This window comes from Sinocyclocheilus grahami, unplaced genomic scaffold, assembly GCF_001515645.1.
Source record: "Sinocyclocheilus grahami isolate Dianchi unplaced genomic scaffold, SAMN03320097.WGS_v1.1 scaffold359.1, whole genome shotgun sequence".
NCBI classification, from domain to species: Eukaryota; Metazoa; Chordata; class Actinopteri; order Cypriniformes; family Cyprinidae; genus Sinocyclocheilus; species Sinocyclocheilus grahami.
The window spans coordinates 7,573-30,530 of NW_015505538.1; the positions used below are offsets into that span (position 1 = coordinate 7,573).

At 33.6% G+C, this 22,958-nt stretch overlaps 1 protein-coding gene across 1 annotated transcript in view; it reads left to right on the forward strand.

The window, feature by feature from the left end:
• LOC107548966 (phosphatidylinositol 4-kinase alpha) overlaps positions 1-22,958 on the forward strand; it is a 41,833-nt gene that overhangs the window by 6,512 nt on the left and 12,363 nt on the right. The window contains exons 8-34 of the mRNA XM_016229846.1: positions 694-885; positions 977-1,077; positions 1,176-1,305; positions 2,268-2,397; positions 2,950-3,045; positions 3,216-3,399; positions 3,486-3,586; positions 7,233-7,401; positions 7,738-7,788; positions 8,573-8,681; positions 8,876-9,012; positions 10,245-10,378; positions 10,465-10,547; positions 11,490-11,560; positions 11,647-11,771; positions 12,601-12,682; positions 12,799-12,882; positions 13,508-13,597; positions 13,693-13,812; positions 14,422-14,514; positions 14,600-14,756; positions 14,985-15,112; positions 16,382-16,540; positions 16,858-17,009; positions 17,912-18,019; positions 20,206-20,333; positions 22,041-22,199. Of these exons, the coding sequence (XP_016085332.1) occupies positions 694-885; positions 977-1,077; positions 1,176-1,305; positions 2,268-2,397; positions 2,950-3,045; positions 3,216-3,399; positions 3,486-3,586; positions 7,233-7,401; positions 7,738-7,788; positions 8,573-8,681; positions 8,876-9,012; positions 10,245-10,378; positions 10,465-10,547; positions 11,490-11,560; positions 11,647-11,771; positions 12,601-12,682; positions 12,799-12,882; positions 13,508-13,597; positions 13,693-13,812; positions 14,422-14,514; positions 14,600-14,756; positions 14,985-15,112; positions 16,382-16,540; positions 16,858-17,009; positions 17,912-18,019; positions 20,206-20,333; positions 22,041-22,199 (3,273 nt within the window). The remainder of the gene's footprint in view (positions 1-693; positions 886-976; positions 1,078-1,175; positions 1,306-2,267; positions 2,398-2,949; positions 3,046-3,215; positions 3,400-3,485; positions 3,587-7,232; positions 7,402-7,737; positions 7,789-8,572; positions 8,682-8,875; positions 9,013-10,244; positions 10,379-10,464; positions 10,548-11,489; positions 11,561-11,646; positions 11,772-12,600; positions 12,683-12,798; positions 12,883-13,507; positions 13,598-13,692; positions 13,813-14,421; positions 14,515-14,599; positions 14,757-14,984; positions 15,113-16,381; positions 16,541-16,857; positions 17,010-17,911; positions 18,020-20,205; positions 20,334-22,040; positions 22,200-22,958) is intronic.

The following is a 22,958-nucleotide window of genomic DNA, read 5'->3' on the forward strand; positions in this document are numbered from 1 at the left end:
TATGTATATTTATTTTATATATATATATATATATATATATATATATATATATATATATATATATATATATATATATATACAAATAAATTAAATTACAATTTATTAATAAATTAAAAATCAATTTGTGCTATTATTGTTATTATTAATCTACTATGTTTATAATAAACCACAATTTTAAATAAAACTATATAATTTATTACAAATAAAACCAAATAATTATTGTTTACTTATTATTATTAATATTAATATTAATAATAATAATAATTTTATCATTCTTAATCTATTATATGTATTATTATAACAATTAATTAGAAATAAATACAACAATACATTGTCATATAAGCTAAAACTAAAATGTATTTTAAAAAATATATAATATTTTTGTGCTATTATCCTTATGATTTATCAATTATATTTAATATTATAACAGCAAATAAAATCAAATTACAGTTTATTACAAATAAAATCTAAATATTTAAATGTATAGTAGAAAAGGAATTTAAATGTTTAGATAACTGGAATGGAACGTTTAGGGAAAATAGATAAAAAGAAAAAAGAAAATATATTTTTCTATATATTAGCCAAATCAGGTTAAGCCACTGAATTTCACAAAAATATTCAACATACCTGAGACTTACGGCTGTCAGTAACTCTTGCTGCTGTTAGTGTTTATGGGATTGTTTATGTGCGCAGACCTGCAGGTGTCGTTCGTGAAGGAGGTCCATGATTTTGTTCTGGAGCAGTTCAGCAGCAGTCAGTCTGAGCTGCAGAGGATCCTGCATGACGTGGAGTATCTGCACAGCGAGCTGAACCCGCTCAAACTGCGCTGCCAGGCCAACGCTGCCTGCGTGGACCTCATGGTGTGGGCCGTCACGGAGGAGCAGGGTGAGACTGAGAGAGGATTCTGGTATTACATGTCTCATGTATGGGCCATGTGACTTCTCTAACCGTTCATTTATCGGGTTGTTTCGGCCAGGTGCGGAAAACCTCTGCACAAAACTGTCCGAGAAGCTGCAGTCCAAGACGTCCAGTAAGGTCATTATTGCTCACATGCCTCTGCTCATCTGCTGCTTACAGGTGCGTCCTGAGTTCTGACCCTCTCACAGTGCACTGAAATGGTTCATTTTGAGCATTTAGAGGTAAAATACAAAAAATTTTGACGTTTCACGAAACAGGGTCTCGGACGGCTGTGTGAGCGTTTCCCTGTGGTGGCTCATTCAGTCACCATGTCTCTAAGAGATTTCCTAGTGGTCCCTTCACCTGTACTAGTGAAGCTCTACAAGTACCACAGTCAATACAACACAGGTGAGAACCTCCCCTTGATAGCTTTGATATCTAGATCTATGCTGCTTGTATCACCGTATATAAAAACACAGAAAAGTTCACCCAAAAATGTATATTTCTGAATATTTACTCATGCTTAGGCCATCCAAGATTAGGATGAGTTTGTTTCTTCATCAGATTTGGAGAAATGTAGCATTGGATCACTTGCTCAGCAGTGGATACTCTGCAGTGAATGGGTGCCGTCAGAATGAGAGTCCAAACAACTGATAAAAACATCACAATAATCCACAAGAAATCCACACCACTCCAGTCCATCAGTTCATGTCTGGTGAAGCCAAAAGCTGTGTTTGTGTAAGAAACAAATCTATCATTACGGCTTTTAACGTTAAACTGTTACTTCCAGCTAAAATATGACCCCATAATCCATAATAACGCTTCCTCCAGTGAAAAGGTCCATTCTCTGTTGTTCTCTTACAACAAAATCCAACAAAATATGACTGTTTTGGACTGTTTCACTTGTAAATGGTGTTTGATCTGTGCAGATTTCTCTCCTGATTCACACAAGACAATTTTTTCAATCGAGAAAGCAATATTATGGATTATGTATTTACGTATTTTAGCCAGAAGCAATAGTTTGTAGTTAAAAACATCTTGATGGATTTGTTTCTTACAAACATGCAGCTTTTGGCTTCAGAAGACATTAACTGATGGACTGGAGTGGTGTGGATTATTGTGATGTGTTTATCAGCTGTTTGGACTCTCATTCTGACGGCACCCATTCACTGCTGAGCATCCATTGGTGAACAAGTGACGCAATGCTACATTTCTCCAAATCTGATGAAGAAACAAGCTCCTCTACATCTTGGATGGCCTGAGAACGAGTACATTTTCTGCAATTTTTCATTTTTGGGTGAACTTTTACTTTAAGAAGTAAAAACATTTGAATCAGGGCGAGTATTTCAACTCTATTTCCCTCTAATCAGGAACAGGAGAGATCAAGATCAATGTGACCAATGAACATTCCCAGTCCACCTTCAGTTCTCACTCCAGTAAGAAGAGCCAGCCGTCCATGTATGAGCAGCTCCGAGACATTTCCATCGACAATATATGCAGGTAAACCTCGTTTATGCGGGTGGAAAAGTTTTCAGGTGAATGTTCCTAGGCATAATTTTCATAATATCTGTCCTGTATAATATGTGAGCTTAGAAGTTGTGCGTTCCAATTCATAGTATGTCTTGAGCAGCAAACCAGCATATTAGAATGATTTCTGAAGGATCATGTGACACTGAAGAATGATACTGGAAATTCAGCTTTGCATCATAGATATAAATTTCATTTAAAATTCTATTCACATAGAAAATAGTTATTTTAAATTGTAATAATATTTCACAATATTGCTGTTTTTACTGTATTTTTTATCAAATAAATGCAACCTTGGTGAGCAAAAAAGTCTTATTTCAAAAACATTAAGAAATCTTACTGACCCAAAACTCTCATCATGGCAGTAAATATTTCAAGGACTTAGTAGAAGTATGTGAACTGGGATTCGGACTATAACTTGTACTTTGACAGTCTATAGTATGACTTTGCAGTTTTTCATATAGTTAACCACAGTTCTAAGTTACTAATCACTAATAAGTATTTTTTTATTTGTTGTTGTTCCAGGTGTTTAAAAGCAGGGTTGTGCATGGACTCAGTCATCGTTGAGGCTTTCCTCGCCAGTCTTTCCAACCGTCTTTACATCTCACAGGAAAATGACAAGTATGTTATTAAAATCTGACAATAAATTCCATCTTAATCCAAAATAAATGTTTATTGGTCATTAAATAGTTCAAAGTGTTTCAGTCGTATTCAAGTGGAATTTAAGAAAATGAGACATTCTGTTATTTTTAAAGGAATCTCTAAAATGTTATTGTGCCCCTCTCCATCAGGGATGCCCACCTCATCCCCGATCACACCATACAAGCATTAGGGCACATCGCCGTGGCTCTGAGAGACACTCCCCGCGTGATGGAGCCCATCCTACAGATCCTGCAGCAGAAGTTCTGCCAGCCGCCGTCCCGGCTCGACGTCCTCATCATTGATCAGCTGGGCTGTATGGTCATCACAGGAAATGTACGCAGCACTTCTGTATTCTGTCATAGGGATTGTTTTGATCGGCCTGCTGGTGCTAATATCTCCAATCTGTTTGTCTCCCACAGCAATACATTTATCAGGAAGTTTGGAACTTGTTCCAGCAGATTAGTGTGAAGGCCAGCTCGATGGTATACTCCACCAAAGACTACAAGGATCATGGATACAGGTGATTTTTATTTATTTATTTTAATATTTTTGGCCTGACGACTTTTCCCTTCTGCTGATGTTACCAAGGGCATGTGGATGGAGAAGATCATATTAATCCCACTAGATAAAACCAGGTTGTGTCCTTAATTATACTGAATGTTCTGTTTCACTCAGAAATTGTGACACTGAAGAATGATACTGGAAATTCAGCTTTGCATCATAGATATAAATTTCATTTAAAATTCTATTCACATAGAAAATAGTTATTTTAAATTGTAATAATATTTCACAATATTGCTGTTTTTACTGTATTTTTTATCAAATAAATGCAACCTTGGTGAGCAAAAAAGTCTTATTTCAAAAACATTAAGAAATCTTACTGACCCAAAACTCTCATCATGGCAGTAAATATTTCAAGGACTTAGTAGAAGTATGTGAACTGGGATTCGGACTATAACTTGTACTTTGACAGTCTATAGTATGACTTTGCAGTTTTTCATATAGTTAACCACAGTTCTAAGTTACTAATCACTAATAAGTATTTTTTTATTTGTTGTTGTTCCAGGTGTTTAAAAGCAGGGTTGTGCATGGACTCAGTCATCGTTGAGGCTTTCCTCGCCAGTCTTTCCAACCGTCTTTACATCTCACAGGAAAATGACAAGTATGTTATTAAAATCTGACAATAAATTCCATCTTAATCCAAAATAAATGTTTATTGGTCATTAAATAGTTCAAAGTGTTTCAGTCGTATTCAAGTGGAATTTAAGAAAATGAGACATTCTGTTATTTTTAAAGGAATCTCTAAAATGTTATTGTGCCCCTCTCCATCAGGGATGCCCACCTCATCCCCGATCACACCATACAAGCATTAGGGCACATCGCCGTGGCTCTGAGAGACACTCCCCGCGTGATGGAGCCCATCCTACAGATCCTGCAGCAGAAGTTCTGCCAGCCGCCGTCCCGGCTCGACGTCCTCATCATTGATCAGCTGGGCTGTATGGTCATCACAGGAAATGTACGCAGCACTTCTGTATTCTGTCATAGGGATTGTTTTGATCGGCCTGCTGGTGCTAATATCTCCAATCTGTTTGTCTCCCACAGCAATACATTTATCAGGAAGTTTGGAACTTGTTCCAGCAGATTAGTGTGAAGGCCAGCTCGATGGTATACTCCACCAAAGACTACAAGGATCATGGATACAGGTGATTTTTATTTATTTATTTTAATATTTTTGGCCTGACGACTTTTCCCTTCTGCTGATGTTACCAAGGGCATGTGGATGGAGAAGATCATATTAATCCCACTAGATAAAACCAGGTTGTGTCCTTAATTATACTGAATGTTCTGTTTCACTCAGAAATGTGTCACATGATCATACACTGTAAAACATTTCCACTTCCACTTAAAAAGTTCAGTTGCTGCCTCAAATATTTAAATATGATCAAATTGGCTGTACAAGTCATTTCAACTTAAATTATATTAAATTGACTTATATCGAGTTAAAACTCATAGAACAGAAAATTAAGTTGAAATTGGTTATATTAATTTGATGACTCAAAGTAATGAAAAACATATGTTGACTTATTGATTATATATATATATTTTATTTTATTAATTTTATTTATTATAATTTTTTAAAAATCAACAGCTTGCCAAGTGATCAATGTAAAAACAGCAATGTCAGCAACAAAAACAAATAATATTATTAATATAAAAAATATTATATTTGTATATATAATAAATAAGTTTTTATATATATATATATATATACACAGTGTATATATATATATATATATATATATATATATATACTGTGTATATATATTATGAATAATATATATACACAGTATATATATTATTCATAAAGTCTCCTCAAGTAGGCTGCAAAAAATGTATTGTCAAATTAGATTAAGGAAAATTAATTAAAAGTCATCTTTGGCATCAAAGGAATAAATTACATTTTAAAATATGTTCAAATAGAAAACAGTTATTTTAAATTGTAATAATATTTCATAATATTACTGTTTTTACTGTATTTCTGATTTTAAAAAATGCAAGCTTCAAAAACTTTCAAAAATATGAATTATTCAAAACTTTTGACCATTAGCGTATACACTATATTGCATATACATATATACATATATATATACAGTGGGGAAAATAATAATTTGATCCCCTACTGATTTTGTAAGTTTGCCCACTTACAAAGAAATGAAGGGTCTATAATTTTTAAGGGAGGTTTATTTTAACGGATAGAGAGAATATCAAGCAAAAAATCCAGAAAAAAAACACTGTACAAAGGTTATAAATTGATTTGCATTTCAGTGAGTCAAATAAGTATTTGATCCCCAAGCAAAACTTGGTGCAGAAACCCTTGTTGGCAAGCACAGAGGTAAGACGTTTCTTGTAGTTGGTCACCAGGTTTGCACACATCTCAGGAGGGATTTTGTTCCACTCCTCTTTAAAGATTCTCTCTAAATCCTTAAGGTTTCTTGGCAACTCAAAGTTTCGGCTCACTCCACAGATTTTCTATAGAATTAAGGTCTGGGGACTGGCTAGGCCGCTCCATGAGCTTAATGTGCTTCTTTTTGAGCCACTCCCTTGTTGCCTTGACGGTATTTTTGGTAATTGTCATGCTGTAAGACCCATCATCCATGACCCATCTTCAGTGTTCTGGCTGAGAGAAGGAGGTTCTCATCCAGAATTTTACGGTGCATGGCCCCGTCCATCGGTCCTTCAATGCGGTGAAGTCATCCTGTACCCATAGCAGAGAAACAGCCCCAAAGCATAATGTTTCCACCTCCATGCTTGACTGTAGGGATGGTGTTCTTGGGGTCATAGTCAGCATTTCACTCCCTCCAAACACAGCAAGTCGAGTTGATGCCAAAGAGTTACATTTTGTTCTCATGTGACAACAGCACTTTCTCCCAAGCCTTCTCTGAATCATTTAGATGTTCAGACGGGCCTGTACATTATTTTGTATTTCTTACATTTCCGAATATTCACACCAACAGTTGTCTCCTTCACAAAAAGCTTCTTGCTGATGGTCTTGTAGCCCATTCCAGCCTTGTGCAGGTCTACAATCTTGTCTCTGACGTCCTTTGACAGCTCTTTGGTCTTGCCCATGGTGGTGGGAGAGGTTTGAATGGAAGATACACATTCTATGGACTGGTTTCTTTTATACTCATAACAAGATGACATTAGGAGTAATTTCTTAAAGTGACAAGACTAATCTTTGTTCCACTTGGGCACGTAACCAATCTGTGGTAGCCAGAATTCTTGCTGGTTGGTAGGGGATCAAATACTTATTTTACTTACTGAAATGCAAGTCAATTTATAACCTTTATATAACGTGTTTTTTCTGGATTTTTTTGTTGATATTCTGTCTCTATCCGTTAAAATAAACCTACCATAAAAATTATAGACCCTTAATTTTTTTGTAAGTGGTCAAACTTACAAAATCAGCAGGGGATCAAATAATTATTTTCCCCACTGTACACACACACACATGAAAATTCAGCAAGTCAAAAGAGATATACAGATAAAGTGCTGACAGTAACAGTAAGGATGTCACTAACACATCACAGAACATAAATGCATGGCTGTACTGTTTCATTTGCATCTGTAGCTTGTCTGTTAACTCAGTTTTGTCATGTTTGCTGCAGACACTGTTCTCTGGCCGTGATCAACGCGCTGGCCAACATTGCAGCCAACCTGCAGACAGAGCAGATGGTGGATGAGCTGCTGGTGAATCTGCTGGAGCTGTTTGTGCAGCTGGGGCTGGAGGGGAAACGAGCCAGCGAAAGAGCCAGTGAGAAGGGCCCGGCCCTCAAGGTACCAAACCTTCACATTAAAGTCATTTATTATACATTATATATTTCTCTGCTTCACTGTAGGACAAACATGCAATCTACAGCACATCTTGAATTCATTATATGGGACATTGTAAATGTTATGTGATGATTAAAGAGGGATTGTAGGAATTCAGTTTGGTCTGCTGAAAGTTACAGCAGGGAGGATCAGTTTAATTCAGAGCAGATCAGTAGTGTCAGTGCTGTGATAGGATTTGTCCTCAGCATTCACAAGTCATGAAATATCTAGCTAAAATGGAGCATTTGAGTAATGTGGTGCTTCTGCTTCTCAATGTTTCTTACGTTCGTTTTTCCTCAGGCGTCCAGCAGCGCTGGGAATTTAGGAGTTCTCATTCCTGTCATTGCTGTGGTAAGAGATGTGACACTGCATGCAATAGTAGATTACAGTACACTATAAATCTTTTGAAACTTTAGTCACTCAATTTTGTCAACAACAAAATTGTTCTCTTAATTTGGGTTATGATTTTGAAATGAATAATTAGTTATTATTTAGATGAATAAAGATGAATTTATATTTAATAGTTACTGTTTTTAACCAGCAGTTTTATTGAACCATAAATCTATATAAATGAAACCGATGAAAAAAGGTTACTTGAGTAAATCTGTTTTGTTTGCCAAGTATGTTAAAAATGAACACAACATGCCCCACAAATTTTTTCATTTTATTATTGTATTATTTTGTATTATTTTTCATTTATTTAACTTACCAAGGCTTTAATATAATGAAATATTATTACAATTGAAAATAACTGTTTTCTATTTTAATATATTGTTAAATGTAATTAACTCCTGTTACTAATAATAATATATTATAATAATTATTTTTTGTTGTTTATGGCTGCCAAAAATTCAGCTTTGTCATCACAGGAATAAATTAAATTTTAAAATATATTATAATAGAAAATAATATTTCACAGTATGACTGTTTTTACTGTATTTTTAATCAATTAAATGCTACCCCAGACTTTTTTTTAATGCTTGCTTGAGTTCATTTCACAAAATCGGCTGTTATGTTGCTGCCTTTTAAAAAAATGAACACGCTTTATTTTACTTTGTTTTACTCTGCACATATAATCATTTTGGTTAAAGCCTGATTGTGTCATGCTGTTCACTGCTTTTTTTTTATCCTACAGCTGACCAAACGTTTGCCGCCCATAAAAGAGGCCAAACCGAGACTGCAGAAGCTGTTCAGAGATTTCTGGCTGTATTCAGTTGTGATGGGCTTCGCTGTCGAGGGCTCAGGTCAGATAACACTGTTGCCTGTTAAAAATACCTAATCGTAGTTATATATGACAGAAGGAAGGAAGCTCTGTAATTATACTGCTACTTAATGCTGTGTTAAAAATACCCCAATATTAAATAAAAGGTTAACACAAGCCGTCCAGTTTGTGGGTCTGAATATTGATCTCAGCGATTTTGTCATGTTTCACGTTCAGGTTTGTGGCCGGAGGAGTGGTATGAGGGAGTGTGTGAGATCGCAACCAAATCCCCCCTGCTGACGTTCCCAAGCGGAGAACCGCTGCGCTCAGAACTGCAGTATAACTCTGCCCTGAAGAACGACACGGTCACTCCGGTACTGCTCAATCAGTAAAAGTCAGATTGTTCTCTGCTTCCAATATTGCCAAATCAGACAGATCATTTTGGTAAATTCAAGTCACAGTTATTTATATCGGGCCTTAACCAGACCATTTCAAAGCAGCTTTAAAATGTTAAACAGGAGAATCACGGTGTTAGTGTAGCATAATTTCAGCAATCATGAAACAAACTCAGTTCAACTATAAAGCAGCTCTGCTGTACAGAAGACAACAGTGTTATTGTCCTGTGGAAACCTGTTTCCGTTATGGAATAAAACAATTAAAAAGGTAACTGTGACTTTATATATCTCACAATTCAGATTTGCACTTCTGAGAAAAAAAGTCATAAGTTTGAGATACAAACTCAGAATTGTGACTTTTTTTCCTCAAAATTCTTATTAGAAATCTTATATTTTTGACTTTTAATCACAATTGTGAGTTTGTCAAATGTCAAAACTCTGACTTGTCTTTTCAGAATTGTGAGTTCGTATTTCTCAGTTTTGAGTTTACATGAGAAACCTGGGCGATTGATTATATGAGGAAATCCTCAAAATTGCAAGAAACAAAAGTCAGAATTTTGAGAAGAAATAGTTTTTTTTTAAATCCTCTGGCAGAAATGGGCTTTCATATTATCCAGCTCAATTCAGTTCAAATGTTTTTCTCATCTGATAGTATGAGTGCAGACTAATTGTGACCCTGGAGCTAAAAACTAGTCTTAAGTCGCTGGGGTATATTTGTAGCAATAGCCAAAAATACATTGTATGGGTCAAAATGATTGATTTTTCTTTTATGCCAAAAATCATTAGGATATTAAGTGAAGATTATGTTCCATGAAGATATTTTATACATTTCCTACTGTAAATATATCAAAACATAATGTTTGATTAGTAATATGCATTGCTAAGAACTTCATTTGAACAACTTCAAAGGTGATTTTCTCAATATTATTATATTTATATTATAAGATTTTTTTGCACCCTCAGATTCCAGATTTTCAAATAGTCATAACAAACCATACATCAATGGAAAGCTTATTTATTCAGCTTTCAGACGATGTATAAATCTCAATTTTAAAATATTGACCCTTATGACTGGTTTTGTGGTCCAGGGTCACAATTGATAATATTACTGAATGTAAATAGTCTTTTCCGACATGATTTGGCTAAAATTGTGCCTCCACACGCATCACAGTTTCATCCTGTAAATTGAACGCTATGTGTTGTGTTTCTAGGCCGAGCTGAATGATTTGAGAGGCACCATCATTAACTTGCTGGATCCTCCGCCGGAAGTCGCTGCGCTCATTAATAAACTGGACTTCGCCATGTCCACCTACCTGCTGTCTGTCTACCGCCTGGAGTACATGAGGTACACCGGATCTGTTGAGCAGGGGACTGTTTTAGACGGCTGTCTTTTTAGTCTGAACAGTCACGTGACCTCTTGTATCTTCTCAGGGTGTTACGCTCACTGGATTCTGATCGTTTCCAAGTCATGTTTCGATACTTTGAGGACCGAGCGATCCAGAAGGATAAATCAGGTGGGCTAGAACATTCATCTGTTTCTAGATGATTTAAGACAACTTATGATTATGTTTTCTCAAAGTGACTCATTTTCAAGTAGCACTTACCGATACGTTTTATTCCTATCTATATTCTGAAGAGTAGCTTGTTCATATCTCATTCCCCTGATTTATATAACATTTCTGAAAACATAGTGAAAATGTTTTAGTTTTTTTTCTGCCTGTTGAAAATACTGTATTTTATGATTCTGATACACTAATACAGCAACAAAATGAAACAAGAATTTTAAACCGAGCTTTATCCAATGTTCATATTGATATGTTGGAAATGTATGCGAATCAGGACATTTTTCAATTTTATAATTCCTCATTAGCGTATTTAAACATAACATTTTAGAAAGGGTGGGCTAGAACATTCATCTGTTTCTAGATGATTTAAGACAACTTATGATTTTGTTTTCTCAAAGTGACTCATTTTCAAGTAGCACTTACCGATACGTTTTATTCCTATCTATATTCTGAAGAGTAGCTTGTTCATATCTCATTCCCCTGATTTATATAACATTTCTGAAAACATAGTGAAAATGTTTTAGTTTTTTTTCTGCCTGTTGAAAATACTGTATTTTATGATTCTGATACACTAATACAGCAACAAAATGAAACAAGAATTTTAAACCGAGCTTTATCCAATGTTCATATTGATATGTTGGAAATGTATGCAAATCAGGACATTTTTCAATTTTATAATTCCTCATTAGCGTATTTAAACATAACATTTTAGAAAACTTGCAATACAAAAAATGTTAGTTCTTTAATGTGCTGTGATTAATCTCTTGGGGAATGTTTGATATCTATTTTCACCTATAGAGTCTTGTTCTGAGATTCAAGTTTAGCAAATATATAATCAGTAGAGGATTATTTGACAGCTTTGCTGTGATTGTGTTCCTCGTATCCTCTCAGGAATGATGCAGTGTGTCATTGCGGTGGGTGACAAGGTCTTTGATGTCTTTCTTCAGATGATGGCTGACAAGGTAAATGAGAAATCACACGAACAGCTTTAACACCTCAACTTGGCCACTCGTTGTTATCCTCTAATGTTATATATCTTTTTTCCTAGGAAAAGACCAAAGCCCATGAGGAGGAGTTAGAAAATCATGCTCAGTTCCTGTTGGTCAACTTCAACCACATTCACAAGAGAATCCGAAGAGTGGCTGACAAATATCTGTCAGGACTCGCTGAGACGTGGGTCCTTCTCCATTACAAACACAGGAAATTATGTCAGACCGTACTGAACTCAAAAGTGTTCTGTAGAGATGTTGTTTCTGTAGATATGTTGTCATGTTTCTGTGTGGGTTAGCTGACCATCCGTTATCTCACAAACAGTAGAGAAGTGTATTTCTTAGGGCTGTGCAATATATTGAAATGATCTAAATAATTGCAAATGTACATATCGCAACATGCATATCGCTACAGCTTGCAATATTTGGGGCCATGAACAAAAGACAAAGAGAAAATCACTCGCTGCTCTTACCTAAATAACTTTTGTAGCTTAAATAAGAATCAGTGCATATTGAATTCATAGAGTAAATACTAAGCAGTGTTGTATTTTTCCTTTTTATTATTCAGTTCCTAAACTCATGTTAAAATGATTACACTGTTAAAATTAAATTTTTATGTAATGCTCGAGTAAAACACATACCGTTCACTTTCAGTTGTTGTAGGGGTGCTTTCTTATTAGAATCAGAGTCAGAATGAGCTTTATTCACCACTTAAGTGTGTGCAGACACAAGGAATTTGTGGTTTTACAGGAACTCTTGGTACATACATGCATGCATACAAATAACCATATATATATGACACAAGATAGTTATAGAAGTTCACAGAACTGACTCGGCAACAGCTGAGTAAAACGGTTTCATCTGAGCATGTGGCACTTTAAGCATTATCGTATCGCATATCGAATATTGCATTATTTAATGAGATATCGCATTTTTCTTCAATATCGCACAGCCCTAGTATTTCTTCTTCTTGAATGTTCAATGCAGCTGTGTCTCTTCGTTTTTCCGTCTAGTTTTCCGCACTTGTTGTGGAGCGGTCGTGTCCTGAAGACCATGCTGGATATATTACAGACCTTGTCTCTTTCACTCAGCGCTGTAAGTGCTCAGATCAAGTTCATATGTGTTTCCTTCATATGGAGATGTTCAGGGTTTTGTTACAGGAGATGTTTATGACACATTATTGATTTCTTAAATCTTAAAATGTTCTTCAGGACATCCACAAAGACCAGCCGTATTATGACATACCGGACACCCCGTATCGCATCACAGTGCCGGATACATACGAGGCCAGAGAGGTACATTTACTTTACTTACTTTTTTTTACACTTACTAAAACCACAGGAAATTTTTGTACTTGCAGCAATTTTTATTTATATATTATAGTTTATATAAAACGTTTTTATAATTTTAAAAACTTTTTATTTAGATTTTTATAAATGTTTATTTAAGTATAATTATATAAATGTATTCATATAATAATAATAATATTTACATTATATTTGTGTTATATAAATATATAATATAAAATAATTTATGTAAATGTATGTTTATATTATACATTTTTTTTAAATATAAATGTATTTATATTGTTATGAATATATTTTAATCGAATATATATATATATATATATATATGTATATTATATTTATATAAAATAATTGATCTAAAAAATATATTAATTTTTTTATTACACATAACATAACACACAAATATACATATGTTTGTTTAATATAAATATATATTATTTTTGCTTAATTTTTAGTTGAACTTACTGTAAAAATGTATCAGTCTATTTGGGTTTTTTGACTGAAATATAAAATGAGTTTAAAAAAGCATAGATATGAATTTGGCTTCTTATTAAAAAGCATGGTATTGCATATGCGTTAGTGATCGATTTGGGATTTCATATGTCATGTATAGAGCATAGTGAAAGACTTTGCTGCCCGCTGTGGAGAAATCCTAAAAGAGGCCATGAAATGGGCGCCATCGGTCACCAAATCTCATCTTCAGGTTTGGCCTCCCATTCAAAATACTACTGATATTTAGATTCACTACCACTATTATCCTCTTCAGGGATTTTAACATCATCGATGTATTTTTCACAGGAGTACCTGAATAAGCATCAGAACTGGGTGTCGGGTCTGTCTCAGCACACGGGTCTGGCGATGGCCACTGAGAGCATCCTGCACTTTGCTGGATACAACCGTCAGAGCACCAGTCTGGGTGTAAGATGACCAGCTTCTGTTGAGCTTTAGTTCATGCCGAAGAGATATATTGACTAGTTCCTTAGTGATAATAAACAATCAGGAAATTCTGTGAAAAGTATGTTCTCTGTCATATCAGACCAGTGTTATTTTGGTATTATTGAGTTAATATTTTGAATTATTTTTTATTTTATTTTATTTTTTCCATTTTCATTTTAATTTTTATCAAAGTTTATTTGTGTGTGTGTTTTTTTTTTAAATATGTCTATATAGTTTTTATTTTGAGTTTTAGTAGTATTTATTTAGTATATCTAGTTAAACTAAATGAAAATTTGAAAATTTGCCTTGGCAACTAGTTTCTTTTCTTTTCTTTTTTTAAAAATGTAATTAGGTTATTGTTTTTTTGCAGCTAGCTGAAATGAAACAAGTTAAAGTTTTCAAAATATTTTATTTTAGAGTTCTTGTTTATTTACAGCTAGCTAAAATCAAATAAGTTTAATTTTTTAAAATATTTTATTTTATTTTAATTTACTTCAATTTTATTTTATAGTTAACATTCATTTTATTTCAAGTAAAAAAATAAAAAAATAATGGTTTTTATTGTAGTTAATTACTATGTTCCTGTTTCAGACCACTCAGCTCACAGAGAGACCAACATGCGTGAAGAAAGACTACTCCAACTTCATGGCCTCCCTCAACCTGAGAAACCGCTATGCTGGAGAGGTAATGCTGAATGATAAAGCAGAGGCTGCTGGGTGTTTTATGAAAGAAGCTCAGAGTCGTAACTCCTCACGTGTCTCGTATGCAGGTGGCAGGGATGATCCATTTCTCCGAGGCCACGCGGAGCACGTCGGATCTGAATAAACTGATGATTCGTCAGATGAATGAAGCTCTGGATGGAGGACAGCCGGAAGCCTTCACTGAAGCCATGTTCAAAATGGCTGCGCTGTTGATCAGCTCAAAAGGCATGTTACTACATTGCAAGCCATACGCTAACAGTAGATGTTCATACCATCAAATTGCAATAAAGAATCAAATTGCATAATGAAACGCTGAAATATACCACAAATCAAGTTCAGTTTTACAGTATGTTGTAGTTTTTATAGATAACAGGATAAGAAGAACAATAAGACCACGGGCAGTCATTAACAAAGTCAGTTGAGTTTTGATTTAATGTTGTGTTTATTGTGTAGAATGGGATCCTCAGCTGCTGCATCAACTGTGCTGGTCTCCATTAAAGATGTTCACTGAGAATGGCATGGAAACAGCTATTGCCTGCTGGGAATGGCTCCTGGCTGCAAGGACAGGCGTTGAAGTCCCAGTAAGATACACACATGTATATGTAGAGCTGTCATAATACCAATATTTTATCAATGCATACCAATACCAGTCAAATTAAATGGTCTCAAAACCCAAATAAAATGTAAGAAAATAAATCTCAAGTAATTATTCCATTTATAAGTAATAAAACGGGTTGAAAAAGGCAAGGAAATAACAGAGAAATGCAGAGAAATATATTAAGTTGATATATTATTATTAATTAATAAATAAATAAACAAATTTTTATAATATAATTAAGCAAATTAAATGAATAATTACATTAGTATTATAAAGTAATTATTCATTTAATTTGCTTAATTATATTATAACAAATTTATGTTTATTTATTAATTAATAATAATATATCAAATTAATATACAATTATTATAGTATTTAGTACTTTAAAATACTATTGTAATTATTTACAATAGTATTTATTAACTTAAAATATAATTATTTTATATATACATTTTTTTCTATTATATTTTGTATTATATTACATGAATTACCTCAAAACATTTGTACATCAGGCCGTCATTAACTACAACTGCCAGAAATAAAAAAAATAAAATAAAAACATAATTAAATGTAAAATAGTACCTTATAATACTATTGTAATTATTCATATAATTTAATCTTATATATATATATATATATATATATATATATGCAACAAAACAGGCTGTTTAATTCTGAAAATCACTACAAAAATATAAACAACAAGAAAACTAAACTACAGGCTTGACTATACTTAGTGGATATAATTAGTATATATTATAGAGTATAATTATTTTAACGCGTTGAGGATTGTAAAATTCATCGCATGCGTTAACGATGACAGCCCTAATATATATATATATATATATATATATATGTATATGTATATATATATAATATTATTTTAGATTTACCGCTGATTACAGAACCGGCTTTAAATTATTTTAACGCGTTGAGGATTGTAAAATTCATCGCATGCGTTAACGATGACAGCCCTAATATATATATATATATATATATATATATATGTATGTGTATGTATGTATTATTTTATTAGACAATTATATATTGTATTGCATTAAACACCTCAAAACATTCGCACATTTAAAAGTCTAACAATGTACACAGTACGCCAGTATTCTGTTCATGATGAAGCCTAAATCTGAGCTGTTATATTAGATGTTTCCACATATTACGTGCATATCTTAGCTATGCAGGTTTTCCAGTGCTTTTTGCTAGTTTTCACTGAATTTCTCCTCTGTTCTGGGGTCAGTTCATGCGGGAGATGGCAGGTGCGTGGCAGATGACCGTCGAGCTGAAGATGGGGCTGTTCTCCGACACCCAGGTGGAGGCGGATCCCCTGGCGGCTTCAGAGGAAAGCCAGCCCGTCCCCTGCCCACCCGACGTCACGCCCCACTACACCTGGATTGAGGTTACTTCCTGATACCCTGTTTATCCGTCCAAGCTTATGGGCATTTTCATAGCTGTGGATTTACCCGTACAAAAGCTCCTTATGATACACACCTCAAATAGCTTGAAGACTCCTTGTGAGGAAATCCTCTATTTTGATGAGGGTTGTTCTTGTGTAATTGCATCAATAAACCTTTTACTTCACGTTGCTACAGAATTGGTCTGAGCAAACAATTTGGTTTAATTTGTTGTGATGCATTTTATTTGAATTTTTTTGGTTTACCAAAATGGCAAACATTTTATTTATTCCATCAAGTCTTTTTTTCTCCATTTGTATAGTTTCTGGTCCAGCGTTTTGAGATCGCCAAGTACAGCAGTGCTGATCAGGTGGAGATTTTCGGCACTCTTCTGCAAAGGTCTCTATCTCTCAATGTTGGCGGCCCAAAAAGCAGCCTGAACCGCCACGTGGCGGCCATTGGACCACGCTTCAGGTTAGCAAGAAGACTGCACTGAAAAAAAATGATTCTATTGAAGTTTTAAATAAAGATTGTTGGAGTAAGTTTTACAAAAAATACTATTTTAGACTTTGCTCCAAACAATCACAGTTAATTCAACATAAATGGGCTGAAAAACTAAATTAATTTACAAATCACTTAATGAGTGAATTTCACGGTACCTGTCAAGAACAAGTCCAGGTCATATTTCACCCCTAAATCAAAAGAAAGAAATTAAACTAATTATTTTTTTTTTGCTTTGCATAAGAAAAATTAAATCTATTTTACGGCCATTTTTTCAGTGATTTTTATTTTTATTTTTTAAAGACAAATATACACATAATTCGTTTCACAAGAAAATACTATTTCAGTCTTTCTACTTCAAATTTTCACATTTAATTCGATGTGTTACTTGCTGTGTTTTGTAATTATTTGTGAAATTTACTAGCATTTTGGACTGAAAATTGTTAGTAAATCCTACACAAATCAAATCCTTTTTCAGTGCAGTTTATTACATTTACACTTGTTATTTTAGTAAATTTGAGATACTTTTATACTTTTATAGTTTTTCGTTTTCATTTTAGTAAAAGTTTTAGTAATTTTGTTGTTTGTTTTTGTCATTTTTATTAGTTATTTTTGTTTTTAATATATCTATATAGTTTTTATTCATTTTTATTTCATTTTTAGTTATTTTACTATATCAAGTTAAAGTGAAAATGAGAAACGTTGCTTTGAGAACTAGCTGAAATAAAATAAGTTTATATATTTTTTTCTTTTATGTTTATTTTCTTTCTTTTTTTTATGGATTTAGTTGTAATTTTAGTTTTAGTTAATTATAATAACCCTGGTTGACACCAAGAAAAAAATATTAGGATTTTACTCTATTTCGCTGCCCTCAGGTTGTTGACACTCGGACTTGCCCTCCTGCATTCTGACGTAGTGACCAACGCCACCATCCGTAACGTCCTGCGGGAAAAGATTTACTCCACCGCCTTCGATTATTTCAGGTACTGCATAGATTGGAGTTTTTGATATGATAAATGCTTGGAGAGAAAATGGGAAGATGCTGCTATTGCACATACAGCTTTTACTGTAAATAATGACAAATGAAAACAAACAGCTATGTTATGTTTATAAACTGGAAACTGACCATAGACCATTGTAAAATTATCAATCTCTTTGTTTGTGTATAGTCATATATCTGAATATACTGTACATGTGAAATGCCTTTTTTTATTTTATTTTTTTACTGTTTTTAAGTTGTAGCAGTGTTACTTATAGTATCATTGATGACATACAGTTATAGTTTGTTAACATTTTAAATTAGATTTTTAAAATATATTTTCTGTTTTCATTTTAAAGTTTTAGTAATTTTACTTAAAAAAAAAAAAAAATTTCATTAAGTGTTAGAGTTTAGTTTTATTTTAGTACTTTAATTTGAAGAAATTCAAATGAGAAATTTTCCTTTGGTAACTAGCTGAAAGAAAATGTGTATATTTTATTTGATTTTATTTCAGTTGATGTTTGTTTTATTGCAAATAATTCAAATGCTTTTTATGGTTTTACTTTTAGTTAACAATAATTACCCAGATTTGGGTGTTGTTGTTTTTTTATTTTAAGACTCCAGTCTTATCAATAGCCAAATGAATTATGGAATGATTATCATTGGGATATTATGTTAATTATTATGGAATTTTTTTATTATGTAATAATGATGTAATTAAGTAAATTTTACACGAAGCATTAAGAATAATGAATAGATGAATGAGAAAGGATAAGTTAATTACTATTAAAAACTCAAAAGAAAAACAATCTGCTTATATCACAGTCGGAAGAATTAGAAATTAAAGAATCAAAATTAAATTTATGAATTTTTATTTTTAGTTGATTTAGTTATATTAGGTTAATATAATTTCAATTTAAACTTGGCAGCTGGCTGAAATTAAATAGTTTTAAGTATATTTTATTTTATTTCAGTTAATGTTTATTTTAATAAACGTATTTTTCTTTAAAGTAAAGAAAATGCAGTTATAGTAAAACTTTAGTTTTAGTTCATAACTCTAGGGCTGTCCGATTAATCGCAATGAATCGCATTCAAAATAAAAGTTTGTTTACATATTATATGAGTGTGTACTGTGTATATTTATTATGTATATATAAATACACACACATGTATATATTTTAAAAATAAAAAATAATTTATATATATATATATATATATATATATATATAATTTATATTATGTATAAATATAAATATTTCATATATAAGTATAATTTTTTTCTTAAATATATGCACGCATGTGTGCATTTATATATACATAATAAATACAAACTTTTATTTTGGATCATGATTAATCATTTGACAGCCCAAGATAACTGATTTGTAGTGGATTTTAATTTTTAGTTGAACTATCCCTTAAAGGAACACTCCACTATTTTTGAAAATAGGCTCATTTTCCAACTCCCCTAGAGTTAAACAGTTGAGTTTTACCGTTTTCGAATCCATTCAGCCGATCTCCGGGTCTGGCGGTAGCACTTTTAGCTGTAGCTTAGCATAGATCATTGAATCTGATTAGACCGTTCAGGTACTTTGCTGCCGTACCATGGGTGCAGCAGGTGCAATGATATTATGCAGCGCCTGAAAATAGTCCCCAGCACGCTCCCTGTGCAAGCAGGTGGTCACGTTGGTTATGTTGACGGAAGTTAGCCTATTTTCAGGCGCTGCGTAAAATCATTGCGCCTGCTGCACTCGTGGTACGGCAGCAAAGTTCCTTGATTATTATGCCGGAATGAGAGTATAGTTCCTAGCCATATCGGCCTAGAAAATCACAACTTTTCATTTTCCGTCGGTCTTAGTACACGGTGTAACTACAGAAGAGTCAAGTTTTAAATAGGAAAAATAACAAAACTCTTTGGTCATTTTTGAGCGAGATGCTAATGGTCTAATCAGATTCAATGATCTAAGCTAAGCTACAGCTAAAAGTGCTACCGCCAGACCCGGAGATCGGCTGAATGGATTCAAAAACGGTAAAACTCAACTGATTAACTCTAGGGGAGTTGGAAATGAGCCTATTTTCAAAAATAGTGGAATGTTCCTTTAAGTTGGCGGTCTGTCTAAGCTATTTTTGGCTGCTTGTGTCCTTAGTAAATTAAATGAATCATCATTATTTGTATCTGTTTTTTTTTCCCAGCGTCACTTCAAAGTTCCCCACTCAGGGAGACAAGCGTCTGCGCGAGGACATCAGCATCATGATCCGCTTCTACGCCAGCATCCTCTCCGATAAGAAGTACCTAGCTGCTAGTCAGCTCGTGCCACCTGGTGAGCTTGGCGCCAATCCCCCTCAAAGCTCCCTATCTGCTGGGATTTTCGGATCGCTTATCGTTTCCAGCACTTCTCCGATATCGATATTAAGTAAGCCTCTCTTGCTACGACTGTGCAACTACAGTGCAGCAGGAGCATGTTTATGTGGTTCAAATTTGCATGGCCACAAATTTGAAACCTGTACTAAAAATGCACGGCAATCATCCGAACGGCCGAATTTATCAATTTGTCGCCAAGCGCAAATTGACAAATGTGTCCGTCCCGTCTCTTCCCGCCTGAACCGCCACCACCCTTCTCTATCCATTGTAGAAAACATGATCTCATCAGAACATTAGCGCTCTCATGTAAAATGCATGATCATTTCAATATCAGATAACTAATTGAGACTTCATTCGTCCCTTAAAGCCTCTCCATCGTGTGATGTGCTACATCTCCAGACAGCACCACAAATCAGTTGCTTCGCTTGCTATTTACTCGTCGAATGTATAATTTGCAGGCTTGACTTCTTCGGATGCTGTGTGTTAATAATTCATTAAAGCTAATGGGAAAGGGAAAGGAGAAAAAGTGCTGGAATGATGGAACAAAACAGTAAAAGGAGAAAGTTGGAAATGGGGTAAAAGAAGATCATTAATTTGAATTCATTTGTGAATCTCACGGCACCGGTCAGGAACATGTCCCGGTCATATTGCACCCCTAAATCAGATTTTATATTAAATGTAATATTATTTGAAAGTGCACACAATTTTTTACACACAAAGAAATTAATAGTTTTTTTAATTATTATTATTATTTTTATATTGAATATTTAAATAATAAGAAATAAATAATATCTATTTTTTTATGAATATATTTTCCCCTAATGAATTTTAGCGCAATATTTTCATGTAAAAAAATTCATTCATTTATACTTTTACTTACTTTTACTTTTAGTCATTTAGCAGACGCTTTTATCCAAAATAATTAAAAAATAATTTTTCCACACATTTTCAAAAAAATAGTTCAGTTCATTTCGGTTAATTACTTTGTGCAATAAACATGATACATCAATACAAAAATAGTACATGATATATATTTAATGAGATAAAAAAATATTTTAATGCATATATATATATATATATAAAACATTTTTTATTTTTTTTTATTTTTATATATTTTTTTTTTTCTGACAATTGTGCACATTTTCTGACACATTGTTAAAATTAATTAAATTAATTTCAATTAATTACTTTATGTGCACATAATATAAAATACACAATGCACATAAATGGGCATAATTGTATATTATGTATTATTTTATATTAAGTGCATTTTTTATGCACATTAAGTTATTGTATTTTTAAAGTCTAAAAAAGTCTAAAATCTGGAATAATTATCATTGGAATAATATTTAATGAAAATATTAGAAGCATTAATGAAAGAAAAATGAGAATTACTAAGAAACTCAAAAGTTACGTATTAAAGTAATTTAAATTTTGGTTAAACGTGAAAACGTCATGAAAATGTCACAATGCAATAAAAATATTTGTTATAAATAAATTGGCTTCATTTTCTTTATGCGTATGGCTTTTTTTTTCTTTTGATTTTGAAAAGAAAAAGGATCTGCACACACTCTTCATGAGATTCACTCTAATAGTGTAGTTACTGTACCAGAGAGGAGAATAAAATTCTGCAAAATCCTTCGTTTAACAATGTTTCCTCTCACAGACAACCAGGATCCGTCCCTGAACAGTTTGTCGGTGATGAACGCCACCGACCCGAGGAACAACATGGACATGACCATGGGTTCCCGTCAGCAGAGCGCTCAGGGCTGGATTAACACCTACCCCCTGTCCAGCGGGATGTCCACCACCTCCAAGAAATCAGGTATCGCTCAAACACACAACAGCTCTTTGACCCTGATTCGTTTTAATGGTTTAATCTGTTTAGCCAATGTGCACCTGCTAATGCAATGATCTCCCTGATTGTTAAGGGTCAGCACTGCATTAGCTGAGCGATGAATGCTTTCTGAGCTACTGGAAATGAACTGGTGGCTGTTGTGTCACTTATTGCTTGTTTTCTAATAAATAAACCATTGTAGTCAGTATAAATATAGTTAGTATAAATATAGTTGTTTATTTATTCATTCAAATAGTTATATATATATATATACATACAGTGGGGAAAAAAAGTATTTAGTCAGCCACCAATTGTGCAAGTTCTCCCACTTAAAAAGATGAGAGAGGCCTGTAATTTTCATCATAGGTATACCTCAACTATGAGAGACAAAATGAGAAAAAAAAATCCAGAAAATCACATTGTAGGATTTTTAAAGAATTTATTTGCAAATTATGGTGGAAAATAAGTATTGGGTCAATAACAAAATTTAATCTCAATACTTTGTTATATACCCTTTGTTGGCAATGACAGACGTCAAACGTTTTCTGTAAGTCTTCACAAGGTTGTCACACACTGTTGCTGGTATTTTGGCCCATTCCTTCCACTCCTCCATGACGACATCACAGACCAATTTGATGCAGTATGAGGCGTATGGTCTGAGCCCTGACAGGCTGACCCCCCACCCCTTCAACCTCTGCAGCAATGCTGGCAGCACTCATACGTCTATTTCCCAAACACAACCTCTGG